General features: G+C 40.2%; 1 protein-coding gene across 1 annotated transcript; it reads left to right on the forward strand.

Moving 5' to 3' along the window:
- Positions 1-206: 206 nt before the first annotated feature.
- CXCR4 (C-X-C motif chemokine receptor 4) lies at positions 207-8374 on the forward strand. The gene is made up of 2 exons (XM_073634255.1): positions 207-358; positions 4254-8374. Exons 1-2 carry the CDS (start codon positions 350-352, stop codon positions 5322-5324), a joined length of 1080 nt encoding a protein of 359 aa, XP_073490356.1. The 5' UTR covers positions 207-349; the 3' UTR covers positions 5325-8374.
- The last annotated feature ends 6616 nt before the right edge of the window (positions 8375-14990 follow it).

Raw genomic sequence — 14990 nt, forward strand, 5'->3', positions numbered from 1 at the left:
ATATTTAGGCTAAACAGGAATAATGCCAGTGACAGTTGAGTAGGTGAGAATAGTGAGCAGTGTCAGTTATTGTAGGCTGGATGTGTTATTATTGGGGAACTGATGTTTTTTACAGATGCTTATCTCACAACAAAAAGCTTTAGCCCCGTCTTTGCCAGCTGCAGGATAAACAACAGGAGGTGTTGTGTCAGTAAAATTAGCATCGATTGTATGTAGAGAGAGCGGAGAGGAGGTGGGATGGAGTGTGGAGGGGCGGGGGGTATATATAGCCGGGCTGCCTATAGTCTGTATTCATTCCTCTCTGCGCTCCTTCTCCTCTCTACAAGACTCACCGCACTCCGGCTCAGACATGGATCTAGTAAGTAGATAGTGCGGGCTCTGCTCTGCCAGGCTCTGTACCCTGGGCACCTGGAATGGGCTTCACCCTGTTGGCATTGATAACTTGTAATCCATTTTATATTGTCGGGTCTGTGCTGCATGTCTGATGGCATCCAGCGCTGGTATGAGTCTTGCTTGACTTCCATACACGTGGATCTGTATACTATATACTATGCACTATATACTATGTACTCTGCTTATTGCTCTGGTTGATGGGATGAAGATACAATGTTGCAAAGTGTGCGATCTCAGGATCGCGAGTGCATTCCTCTGAAGTAGTTTCTGATCTACAATTTTCTCCGTATGTACTCAACATCGCTTCTGCATGTCAGATTCAGCTTATATAGACGTCTATTTATCAATGCTTTCACCCAAGATTCACTTCACTTTTACCCATTTTTCACTTATTAGAAAAATGGGTGCAACTTGTTGTTGCTGAAAACATTGATAATTTTATGTATATATTTTTTTGCCTTTTGTATGTGTAGCTGTAGATAATGTGTTTGACTAGCCTTTAAAGATGCAAAAAAATACCTTTCCAATGATCAATTTCTTTCCAATTTTGCATTAATGAGATCATCATTTTTCCGGTCCTCTTAACAGTGTATATAGGGAAACTCTGGAGCAAAGTGTCCTTAGAAAATAGGTGGATCTTGGGTGAATGTTGTGTCAATCTTTGCTAAAGTCATTGATAGGACCCATAGTCTATGAATACTGTTTGTTGGGCTTTTTTAGTGATTGCTGATTTAGTGATTGCTGATTGAGTGATTATTGATTTAGTGATTACTGATTTAGTGAGTACTGATTAGCCTTTAAAAGGTGCAAAAAATAAAAAGCATTGATCTTCCAAGTTGCAATAAAAAATTCATTATTGTTAACTTTTTTTCTGAAACACTGAACGACCCCCATGGTCTATGAATACTTTTGATGGATTTTTTAGTGATATGTACTGATTAGCCCTTAAAAGATGGCAAAAAAGTATTGATCTGCCAAGTTGCAATAAAGAAGTCGTTATTGTTAGCTTTCTTTCCTGAAACATTGAAAGTACCCCCATAGTCTATAAATACTTTTAATGGATTTTTTTAATGATATGTGCTGATTAGCCCTTTAAAAGATGCCCAAAAAGTATCGATTTACCAAATTGCATTAAAGAGCATTTCAGCTTTCTTTACTGAAAACACTGAAAGACCCCTATAATCTATAAATACTTGTTGGGGGTTTTAGTGATTTGTACTGGTTAGCCTCTAAACATGTAATAATAATAATAATTGGTCCTCCAAGTTGTATTACAGAAGTCATCATTTAAGCTTCCTTTGTTGAAGTATTGATAAGTCAAGTCTATGAGTATTTTTTTTTTTTCGTGTATTGATTGGCCCTTAACGATGCAAAAAAAAAAAATCTTCCAAGTTGCATTAAAGTCATGATTTTAAGCATTTTAAGGGAAATTTAGAAGCAAAGTGTCCTTAGAGATTTGAAATACTTGCCAGCTGATGTGGATGGAACTTGCAGTTATATAGTTATAAGCAGTTCAGAATGTTTTTGGTAGCTATGTTGTTGGCATTGGTGCTATCTGCAGATCCTTATAACCAATTGCTATCCAGCTGCTGTGGAACTACAAGTCTCATCATGCCTTGATAGCTGTGGGAATGAATGATGGACTTTGTAGCTCCACAATAGCTGAATAATGTCAATGTGCATGTACAAGAAGGGTATCCCTGCTGGTTGCAGTTGGTGGGCTATCAATTCCTCCTGTATGGATATCTGTTGGGTAGACAATGGCTCTTTCTTTGTGTGTGAGGCAGGTACAGAAGATACTTTGGCACAATTCATGACCTAAGGGTCAATAATTGCTTATGCTATTACTCCAGCATGTTTCCTGGCTGGGCATCATTCCAGCTGGAATATTGCTTTTGTATGCGATTTCCACTCATACAGCAGCAGAATCAGGGCTGTACCTAGTGAGGATAGACAGGGGATACAATAATATTAGAAGGTTATGCAAACATGGTTAACAATGTGGATCCTGGAAAAAGAAGCTTACAATCTAATGGAGTAATATTTGCACTGCTGCTTATCTGCTAGTAAAATGCAAGCATTGTAAAGCCTGCTGGGGTGGAATGAGAAGCTAGATGCATTGTGCCCAGCAAGAGGGGTATTTTAAGGATACAATAGTCAGATCACACTGTGCAATGAGCTGTGACGGTGATCTGTAACTCATAGCAACCGATCAGATGTCAGTATATTCGTTTCAAATTATTCGGAAAGTGAAAGATGACGTCTGATACACTGCAGGGAGTTGTATGAAAAAAAAAATTGTATAGAGGTCAACGTAAAAAATAGAATTTTGCATATTGGAAAGAACCTGATTTTTTGACTGTTCATTAGAGCACAATCCAGCCTAGCTTGTTGATCTTCAGATCTTGTGAAACAAGACAGGGCATGCTGAAATTTGTAGTTCTCCACTGCAAATTTTCTGCAGCCTTCCATCCTAATGTGGGCTTGCTATGAACAGCATGCATAATACTAGCTTTCCCTGTCTGTAATGTACTGGACCCCTTTATGTAGTTTTTATATGCTTCCAAATTGTCTGCCTTTTCTAAAGCATAGTTCTTATTCCTTTTAGTAGAGTTGGCGCCAATTACAAAATTCTGTTTGACCATTTTGTTTTTTTGTTCCTGCCCAAAAGCCGTTGGTTTTGTGAAATCTGTTTCCTTTTTCTTATGTCTAGAACCTTACAGGCATCATTAGTGTGTAACACAAGCTTGTTACAAGGAAGAGAATTGTGCAAATCAACTGAGCCTGGTGATGGCAGCTAGAGGGCGCCAATTCTTTTATGGATTCCTATTATAGAGCAAGGCCATTGTTGCACCTGTTACAGAAATATATATACAATAGAATTTATTTTTATAGCTGCAGAGTCCTTTATAGTCTCCTTTGTTTTGTAAGCATATATACAGTTTTGCAAAAAAATAAAATAAATGATATCAAATTGTATTTATTTAAAGATTAGTTAATGCATCCTGCTTTTGCTAACTTGGGTAATGCAAATAGGGGGGGGGGGGGGGGGGGGGGCTGCCAGCAAAAGAAAGGCTAATTGGCTAAAATTTTTTAGATTTTAGCCTTGGGGCTGTTTAACCAATATACATGGCCATTGTTATTGGTCAAATTCTCTGATTTCATTGTGATGTTTTGAAGAGGGAACAGTCACTGGTATAACTGTCCTGCAATGGGATAAAGCCACCAAACCATTATTGATGCCACATCTCCACTTTTCCATATCTGCTTCATTCTTTGGCAAAAAGTAACCATCCTTTGCAGGAAATAAAAAGACCAAATATTCATATTCCTTCTGCTGCTCATAATCTTGTGCGGTCTTTTGTGTGTTTTTAGTGTATTGTTTGCCTGGTGCTGAATAACTTCATCCATTTAAGTTGTCATCACTTGGTCCACAGTAGAGTGTGTGTGCCAAGTTGTCTATCAGTCATCATCTGGCAGCTGAAGGTTAAATAGTGACTTGTTTGCAATTTGGTTTTTAGAGACAAAATGTGTCAACTGGTAGCTTGTGCGCCTTTGGCTTCTTTATACCACACAGCTATTCTCCACTTAACAATGACATAAGCTATATTGAGGGCGTTGATGTTCAGTTGTCACCTCTGGGCACAGCCCTATTCCAGATGGTATGTAACTCTATCCAGGCAATTTGTTGATAAGCTAAGATTTATACCAGAGCAATATTCTCCTTTATGCCCTTGTATTAGTGCCAAATACCAGTAAATCAATCACTCTAATTATAAAGCAAATTGGTAATGTATATTGTACATCAATGACTCCTCAATTTCAAAATAAAACTAACATCTTTTTCTATCTCCTTGCAGTTTTCTGGGGCGATCGATATAAATCTTACAGAAGATAACTCTACCGATATCAACGGTTCCAATGATTATTTAGACTTTCAAGGTCTTTGTACCGATGAAGAGAACAACGACTTCAACCGAATCTTTTTGCCGACTGTCTACTCTTTCATCTTCCTTCTAGGAATTATCGGCAATGGATTGGTGGTGTTGGTTATGGGTTATCAGAAAAAGTCCCGGACTATGACTGACAAGTACAGACTACACCTCTCAGTGGCTGACTTGCTCTTTGTGTTCACCCTTCCATTCTGGTCTGTGGATGCTGCCATTGGTTGGTACTTCAAGGACTTCTTGTGCAAAGCTGTCCACGTCATCTACACCGTCAACCTCTACAGTAGCGTCTTGATATTGGCTTTCATCAGCCTGGATCGGTACTTGGCAATTGTTCATGCCACAAACAGCCAAGGCTCCAGAAAAATGTTGGCTGAGAAGATTGTGTATGCTGGAGTTTGGCTACCAGCAATCCTTTTGACAGTGCCTGACCTAGTGTTCGCCAGCACCACGGACGTAGGGGGGTACTATGTGTGTGATCGTATCTACCCACTAGAGAACCGACTGAACTGGACAATTGGATTTCGTTTCCTCCACATCATGGTTGGTCTTTTCTTGCCTGGACTTATCATCCTGATTTGCTATTGTGTCATCATTTCAAAACTGTCACACTCAAAAGGCCACCAAAAACGCAAGGCCTTGAAGACCACTGTCATTCTCATTGTGGCTTTCTTTGCCTGTTGGCTCCCATACTACATCTGCCTCACCATAGACACTTTTGGCTTGCTTGGAATCATAAGAGTTGATTGCCAAATGGATACTACCATGCACAAGTGGATTTCTATCACAGAAGCCTTGGCCTTTTTCCACTGTTGCCTCAACCCAATCTTGTATGCTTTCCTTGGGGCTAAATTCAAGACTTCAGCGCAGAATGCCCTAACCTCTGTCAGCAGAGGATCAAGTCTTAAAATCTTGTCGAAAAAGCGTGCTGGACTTTCCTCTGTCTCCACCGAGTCGGAATCCTCCAGTTTTCACTCGAGTTAACAGTGCAGTGCCTGTTGGCCAAGGACTTCTAAACACAGACTGTTCTTCATGTACATATTCCATATTCAAGGATTTTTATTGACTGTCAAATTGAAATACCTTATTTATACTTTTTTCTTTTTTTTTCCATACCTTTATTTTAGGCAGGCCCTGTGGACTGTTGATTGGTTCATAATAAACTTGTTACATTTTACTATCACTGTGCCAAATTCTTTGTCTATGAGAGTCATCTGTATTTAAAGCCTAACTATCTTCTACATTAAAAAGGGAACCATTTTCATACCATCAACAAAGCAGTTCAAAGAGTATTGTTGATCATAATTAAGAAAAGTATGGGAAAATGGGGTTGATTTACTAAAGGCAAACAGACTGTGCACTTTGCAAAATCCAGTTGCTCCAGAGCTTAGTAAATGAGGCAAATCTTCTTTTGCAAAGAATACCCAATCATATGCAAAGAAAATTTTTTAAAAATCTGAAATTTTGCTTGCATATGATTGGATGATGGAAGTCAGCAGAGCCTTCCCTCATTTACTAAGCTCTGAAGCAACTGCACTTGCATAGTCTATTTGCCATTTGTAAATCAACCCCAATATCTCTTCACCAATCTGACTACAGTAAACCTAAATCCGGTTGCAATATGTTACCTATAAGGCAACTTGCACATCATCAATGCGCTTTGTATTGCTTAACCCAATACAGTTGAGTATACAGCTTATTGGTCTCCCACTATGTCTGAGTGCTTTTATGCTATCAAAGCAATAATAAAATCATGGGCTCTAAGGTTAAAAAAAAAAAAAGACTGATTTGGTACCCAAGGTGACTGCTCTTTTGTCTACTGACGATTGGTACATTTTAATCCATTAGTCACTGTGCTTTTATATTTTTCTTTTTTTAAAGCTGGATTCAAGGCAAATAGCCAAATACACAGATGAAATGCATACAATGGAGCTGTTTTACCCATCAAAGGAGATTGTACTTACTCTGCTTGTAATAAAAGAAGATACATTGAAAGATGTATTATTGGATACAGAGTTGCAATAATCTGTGTCTTTTATATTTGCCTGGGGTTCAGCTTTAAGCATTGGCCACTTTGAACAAATCCCAGCACGCTTGTGACGTCCACGTGGTGTGCACAAGAATTATGTATATGTACAAACACAATGTTATTGTCTGTTCCTCTATTTATTCTGCCGTTTTGAATGTCTTTGTAGAAGAAAGCTAATGATGTAGCAAGATAACCAGTTATGTACATTGAACAGTGGGGTAGTGGAATTGTGCTAGATGTTGCTAGTCGAGACCTTGCAGATAAGGCCGGTTTAACACCTGGCCTATGTACAGCATTGTAAAAAATGAATCAAAAATGCTTTTCATTGGAATACAGCAGCGGGGGATCAGTAAGTAGATCTGTTCAGATGCTGACGTTTATAGCAATGCGTCCTTTAGAAGATGTGTGCAGTTTATAGGCTTACAGCTGCTTAAGGACCAAGAAAGCATCATGGTAGATGTAGTTCTAAGGCAAATTAGGGTCTACCAGTTGTTAAGGCTGTTTCATCATATTACATTACATTACATAGTACCACTTACAGGAGACCAGTATTAAGAGAGAATTACAAGGTGCCAATGCTTCCAGTATTCTACGAATACTGGTTCCCTGGCCGGCATATTCCAGATCAGCCCTTGAGAACCTATCACAGCCATTGGATCAGCATAAGAGCCAGGCAACCATTAATTTTAGACAGAGAGGTCAGCAATGACTGGCTTTATATTCTCTCTATACAGAACTACCTTCAGTTTAAAGCTGAACTCTGGTTAAAAAAAAAATATCTATATATTTTTTTTTACAGTGGGGCTCCCCTGCACTTCAAGGGCTAAATGCCCTTTTTTCTTAGGGGGGGCATAAATGGTAGTTTTACTTACCTGCTCCCTTGCTTCCCTGGCATTGGACGCTCTCCTGTTCTCTCCAACACTCCAGGTTGGGAGTGGGCTCTTGGTGTCCTCATTTAAATTGAAGGATTGCTGGTCCTCCATTGTACGTGATGACACCAGATTGCCCGCGACCACCAGAGTTACAAAGAGAAGTCAGTCTGGCAGCTGGGGCAAAGGTAAGTATAACTGGTCTTTATGTTCCCTGTAGAAAAAAAAAATACGCATTTGACCCTTGCAGTGTAGGGGAGCCCCACTTCGAGGGTATCTTTTGATTTTACCCAAAGTTCAGCTTTAATTTATCAAAGTGTCTGAAAGAAGATCTCCATTCCCCATGTCAGCCAATCACATTGTCCCTGTGCTCCTAGTGACTAGTGATGTTTGAAAAAAAAAAAAAATGAACACACAAGTGTTGTTTTTATGGGTAACACAGACATTCCTTGTTTCAGAAACTTTGGTTGAATGCCGCCTTTTTTATCTCAGGAACTGCAGCACCGAGCCATTTTTGGGGTCAGTTTTCTTCTTGGTAATTTGGACTGACAGAACTCCATCAATAAATACACTAAATTAAACATAATTTAATGGTTCTGACACAGTGAGAATTATTTTGGAAGATTATGATTGGTCCATTAGACCGATTTTACCAACATCGATGGGATGCACGGCCATCTTATTGGCTTTAACCATATGAACTTGCGTGCCCATTACACATTTGCAAAACAAAAGAATCAAAACTGGCTTTTTTTTTAAGACAGGCCAGAGAAAAATGTTAATTTGCAAAGAATGACCAATCCATAATGACCAAGATCACCTAAGGAGAATTCTGATTTTTTGCTTTGATTTCTGCACTCTGCAAATGATCATTGATTTCTTCGCTGGTTTATTAAGCAAGACAGTTATCGTACATGGCCAGTACAAGTAGAATTAAAATGGGACTTGGAATCCAAGGACTGCCCCAAATGGTGCCAGTGCTGTATGTGAATGCACTTATATCCACATCAACCTTTCATATGACTGTACTATAAGGTATGTTTCTAATTCAGTATTGCTGTCTTTACAAGTCATATACTGAAGGCTGTAAATAAAATTATTTGTAGTATTTGTTAATAAAAATTTGTTAACTGAAATCTTGGTTGTACTTGTGTTTATTCTAACAATTATAGAAATAGACATAATATGTACAGTAGATTGTAAAATATATATAAGTAAATAAGGTAAGAATGCTGGACCCTATGCTTGCAAAGAAGTTTTCAAGTGGCAAGTTTTCAAGTGGCAAAACATACAGGTATCTTACAGATACAATATTAAAAAAAATGTATATATATATATATATATATATATATAAAAATATACTATATATAGGCATATATATATATATATATATATATATATAGTATATATATATATATATATATATATATATATATATATATATATATATAGGTGTGCACAGCCTATTGCATTAGGGTGTACACCTCAAAACGCAGTTTACTATGCTTCAGTTATAATTGAACACAGTGCATAAGTGTGTTCACTGTGTTCATTTAGGAAAGGAAGGAGGTGGTAAATGACATATTGATTAGCCCCTTCCCCCACTCTCCATCCTGAAACATCCCCAGCAGCCAGGAGGAGAGGTGGGAAGCCAGCAGCACTGTGATGGGCGGGGGGGGGCACAGGGGGGTAGCTTGGGCAGTAGGGGGAATCAGCAACGAATTATTAGGGTGCACCCCCTACGCATGCTTATGTGTATGTGTGTATATATGTATGTATACACAGCTTTGCAAAGAACATTGAACCATTCAGTCCCTGCCCTCAAAGAACTCTCTCTGCAGTACTGTCCCTTTATTTTGCAAATTATCCCTTATAGTGTTAGTCCATGGAGGAGGAATACACAAGTTTCTGTGGTATGCAACATTTAAAGCATGTGCCATTTTTTTTGTTTTTCATGTGTTTCCCAATTTTTTAGGGAATGTTGCAAATAACAGCCCTAGGTAGCTTATATTCTAATACCAATGCTATAGTTATATACACCTAAATACAGAAAGGAGTCACTATTACGCCAGTTATTCTACCAGTGCGTCTTTACGTTATATAGTAGCTGAGGTCGAAAAAAGACACAAGTCCATCAAGTCCCACCTATGTGTGTGATTATATGTAAGTATTACAAAATATGGGGTGAGCATAATCAAAGCAGATTGTATCCTTGGTTTAAAAGAAAGAAAAACTTCTTAATCAAACATATATATATATATATATATATATATATATATATATACACATGCATGACATAAAAAGCCTATTTTTTTGTTTGATCCTTCCAAATCATAAGGAGAATCATGAAAGTGTGACATTATTTTTATTGTTAGAAAAAAGAGAAATCCCCTTTTATTGGGACTTTTAAGGCAACATACACTTGGATAGTGCAAAAGAGCCAAATTTATTAAATATACAAAATATTCGATCATAGAGATGATCGATAATTAAAACACATCACACTTTGTACAAAAAATACATACAGAAAAGAGAAAAAAACAACAATTTGCATGAGCAATATGAGAATACAATAATACTCTCCGGTAGATAGTAACCCCCAGTACCCAACGCATTTCTGGTTAAACACCTTCGTCGGGGGTAGAGGATAGGAGTGAGTATAGTCACAAATTGTTTTTTACATGCAAAATGATTCCAACAGAGGAAAAAATAGGTGAAGCAACTGCACAGGAGGGGGCGTAGATGGGCACCAAACAGGAAGCAGTGAGGTCATAGAACACAATAGGTTCCAGGATTGGTATCTGCCAATGTCCAATATCCAGTAGAGATAGCTGATCAGAGATTTTAAAAAAAGCTTCTAATTAGTCAGTAACGCCAGGACATCCAAATTTCATATCTATTTATCGTCCCATAAGAGTATATGTATGGGTCCCAAACCCAGCGTCTCCCCGCTCTAGCACTGCAGAGTGCATGAGTGCTGCCGTCACTGGGGAGCTACAGTTCATTGAGGGAACCATGAATGCCAACATGTACTGTGGCACACTGAAGCAGAGCATGATCCCCTCCCTTCAGAGACTGGACCGCAGGGCAGTATTCCAACAAGATAACTACCCCAAACACACCTCCAAGATGACCACTGCCTTGATAAAGAAGCTGAGGGTAAAGGTGATGGACCGGCCAAGCATGTTCCCAGACCTAAACCCTATTGAGCATCTTTGGGGCATCCTCAAAGGGAAGGTGGAGTAGCGCAAGGTCTCTAACATCCACCAGCTCCGTGATGTCGTCATGGAGGAGAGGACTACAGTGGCAACCTGTGAAGCTCTGGTGAACTCCATGCCCAAGAGGGTTAAGGCAGTTCTGGAAAATGGTGGTCACACAAAATATTGACACTTTGGGCCCAATTTGGACATTTTCACTTAGGGGTGTACTCACTTTTGTTGCCAGCGGTTTAGACATTAATGGCTGTGTGTTGAGTTATTTTGAGGGGACAGCAAATTTACACTGTTATACAAGCTGTACACTCACTACTTTACATTGTAGCAAAGTGTCATTTCTTCAGTGTTGTTTCATGAAAAGGTATAATAAAATATTTACAAAAAAATGTGAGGGGTGTACTCACTTTTGTGAGATACTGTATATATATATATATATATATATATATATATATATATATATATATATAATATATATATATATATATATATATATATATATATATATATATATATATATATATATATATATAGTGTGTGTATATATATATACACACACAGTATATATTTTTTTTTCACCCAAGCTAGCAGCGCAGTGCACAACAATAAAATACCATAAGTGAACAAAAAAAAGTGTGAACACTCACAAAAACTTAGGGTGTGCTTAGGCCCCTTTCACACTGGAGTGGTTTTCAGGCGGTATTGCGCTAAAAATACCGCCTGAAAACCGCCCCTAAACAGCCTCCGCTGTTTGTTCAGTGTGAAAGCCCGAGGGCTTTCACACTGAAGCGGTGCGCAGGCAGGGCGGTGAAAAAAGTCCTGCAAACCGCTTTTTTGGAGCGGTGAAGGAGCGGTGTATTCACCGCTCCTTCACCGCTCCTGCCCATTGAAATCAATGGGACAGCGCGGCTATACCGCGGTAATACCGCGGCTATAGCCGCGCTGTACGAGCGGATTTAACCCTTTTTCGGCCGCCAGCGGGGGTTAAAACCGAACCGCTAGCGGCCGAATACCGCTGCAAGAACGACGGTACAGCAGCGCTAAAAATAGCGATGTTGTACCGCCGACGCCCCCACCGCCCCAGTGTGAAAGGGACCTTAGGGTGTCATATGGACCCCTCCCTCCCTGACCCCTCTAAGGTGCAAGACTCCAGACAGGGCAAGGCATACTCAGGTCCACTGGGCCATAAGGCCCAGTGGACCCCGCTCCTCATTCTTAGCCAAAGTCAATCAATAAGAACTAGTAGAGTGGTTTTCCCGAAGACAGACCACCCAAGGTATTGGAGGAAGGAACCTAAGGCCAATGCATGGGCAGTGCCCAGGGGCCCCAAGTGCATGTAGGCCCCATGATAATCTTGCATTACACCATACTTGCCAACTGTGCCAGATTTGCCAGGATAGTCACACTTTTTACTAAGCTGTCCTACTAAGCCATGTCCTGGACAGCATCTCAGAATCAGGGCTGCGAGGACAGCAGCAGCTTGTCACTGGGCTAAATCTACAATTGGAATGACATTTTACCCTGCTACTTGTTTAAAATTTATTTGATTGAAAGTACTAATAAATATATGTTTAATGCTATCAACTAGTTATACTTTCATTCTTGAGAGGAGGTGGGTAAATTGGGGTAGGCTGGTAGGGGCCCCAGTGCGTTACTTTGCCCAGAGGCCCATGATTCTATTAAGACAGCTATAAAGACCGGCCATAGATGAGTTGAAAGCCGAACGTTCTGTCGATCTAAAAACGAAAATGGCGCAGGCACCATTTTTCTAAACAAAATCCAGCATGCTGGATCGGTCACTTTCGATTGTGGCAAAAAAAATTGCATGTTGCAGCTGGCAAACTAATGATGTGAAAAACCAACGACCAAGAATTTCGTTCAGTCTTTCGACTCGTCTATGGACTGCTTAAGGGCCACACATCCTCCCCTGGACTTCAGGGTAGAATAAAAGACTCACACCCTACCATCTGTGGGTTAAAGAAAAATTTACATACAAAGAGCAGGTGACATTTGTGTTGAAAGAGGAAAAAAATAGGTGAAAATATAATTTTACAAGACCTGAAAGAACCACCAGTGCAAGTTATTTGGTTGAAATGCTAAATGAATTTGCCGGTGGGCCTCTTGGTAACGTTGATGTGTACTATATTCTCTTTATGACTCCATTCTGATGGATCAGTTAAAAGCTAATCAGTCTGACACAGTAATTTGGTATATTTATATATAGTCTGGTCGAGGAGAAGATGCATTTACATTAATATTGGGATGTGTTATGTTCCTAATATTCAGCTGCTAGACTCAGTGACACGAGACGGTGAGGTTAACAGGCTTATAATTCCTTCTCCTTCACTAAGCAATGCTGCTTTTCATATGCAAATGTTTCACATGCATATGAACTCAGAGCTGTGACATCACAGTAGAGGTGACATCTCATTATTTGAAACGTAGTTTCTACTCCGCCTTTCTGGTGTTATCGGTGACACTAATCCTGTCTCTAAAACTCCTTATTATACTGTCTAATCAATAAACAGAGCCAGAGCTACTAATGGCAGCCTATATACTTGAAAACTCAACACATTTCTGCTACGGGTGGCATGACCTGCAGCTGATTTGTCTGTTGATGGCGAGGGCCAAATCTGACCGAAACTGGCATATGGCACCCACTATGCATTTTCCACCCTGGATTTTCAATATGTTGGCTTCAGATGTTAAAGATAACCCATAAAGTGCCAGAATACTAGCAAAGAACATGTAAAATGCCTTTTTTTCAATTGATACTCAGCCTTTACAAGAGCACCTTAGGGAAGACAGTTGGGTTCTCAGTAATATATTAGCCACACATAACCCATATAATTCCTTATTTACATGGATAGGTAATGGGAGTTTTATGCATTGTTGGTGTATTTATTACAGTGTTTGTCTGGGCAAAATTCAATATTATTATACAGGATTTATATAGCGCCAACAGTTTGCGCAGCTCTTTACAATGTAGGAGGACACTACACCAACAGTACAATTCAAAACAAGAGAGTTAGAGGAGCCCTGCTCCTGTGAGCTTACAATCTAAGAGGGTGGGAATGGTGAAACAAAAGTTAGGGACTGTGAGGGATGAACTGATGAGGTGAGTAGAACATTCGGTTGTTAGCTGGAGGCAGGATAGGCCACCCTGAAGAGATGAGTTTTCAGGGATCGCCTAAAAGTGGACAGAGTAGGAGATAGCCAGACAGAATGGGGTAGTGAGTTCCTGAGGATGGGAGAGGCTCTGGAGAAGTCCTGGAGACAAGCATGGGAGGAGGAGACAAGGAAGCTACAGAGCAGAAGGTCTTGGGAGGAGCAGAGAGGACGGTTTGGGTGATACTTGGAGATAAGATTGGTGATGTAGCTCGGGCCAGAATTGTGAATGGCTTTGTATGTTATTGTTAGTGTTTTGAATTTTATTCATTGGGCAATGGGAAGCCAGTGGAGGGATTGGCAGAGAGCAGTGGCGGACACTGAACGGTTGGTAAGGTGGATGAGTCTGGCAACGGCATTCATGATAGACTGAAGAGGGAATAGTTTGTGGAGAGGAAGGCCAATGAGGAGGGAGTTACAATAGTCAAGGTGAGAGATAACAAAGGAGTGAATAAGTTACTTAGTGGTCTCAACGATTAGAAAGGGGCGTATTTTGGAGGTGAAGTCTGGACGATTTGGACAGTGATTGGATTTGGGGCTGAAAGGACAGGTCAGAGTTTAGGATTACACCTAGTACCTTGGCATGAGGGGAGGGACTGATGGTTGTATTTTTGATCTTAATGGAGAAGTCAGGGGGAGGGGTCACGGGCTGGAGATAAAATTATGAGCTCAGTTTTAGAAAGATTGAGTTTGAGGAAGTGGTGTGACATCCATGTTGATATGTCAGTTAGTAGGTTAGCGATGCGAGGGGGGACTGAAGGAGTGTGGTGAGGAGTAGAGAGATTGATTTGTGCGTCGTTAGCATAGAGGTGGTACTGGAAGCCATGGGAGTTTATTAACAGACCAAGGGAGGAGGTGTAAATGTAAAAGAGAAGGGGTCCAAGGACAGAACCTTGAGGTACCCCTACAGAAAGAGGTGGAGAAGAGGAAACAAAGTTAGAGGTCACACTGAAGGAGCGCTGTGATAGGTAGGAGGAGAGCCAGGAGAGAGCAGAGTCTTGAAGGCCAAGAGAGTGGAGTTTATTGAGAAGGAGGGGATGGTCAACAGTTTTAAAGGCTGCAGAGAGGTCGAGTAGTATGAGTATGAAGTAGTGGCCATTGGTTTTAGCAGTTAGTAGGTCATTAGTGAGTTTCAGTAGGGCAGTTTCAGTGGAGTGTAGCAAGCGAAAGCCAGACTGTAAGGGGTCAAGAAGGTTGTTGTCAGTGAGGTAAGAGCTAAGACAGTTATAGACTAAGCGTTCTAAACGTTTTAACGCAAACAGGAGCAAGGAGATGGGTCTTAAGTTGTTCAGGCTGGTGGGATCCAGTGAGAACTTTTTAAGTATGGGGGGTGATCAGGGCATGTTTTAGAGGGGAGGGGAAGGTGCCAGTA

This window comes from Aquarana catesbeiana, linkage group LG06, assembly GCF_042186555.1.
Source record: "Aquarana catesbeiana isolate 2022-GZ linkage group LG06, ASM4218655v1, whole genome shotgun sequence".
Lineage (NCBI taxonomy): Eukaryota > Metazoa > Chordata > Amphibia > Anura > Ranidae > Aquarana > Aquarana catesbeiana.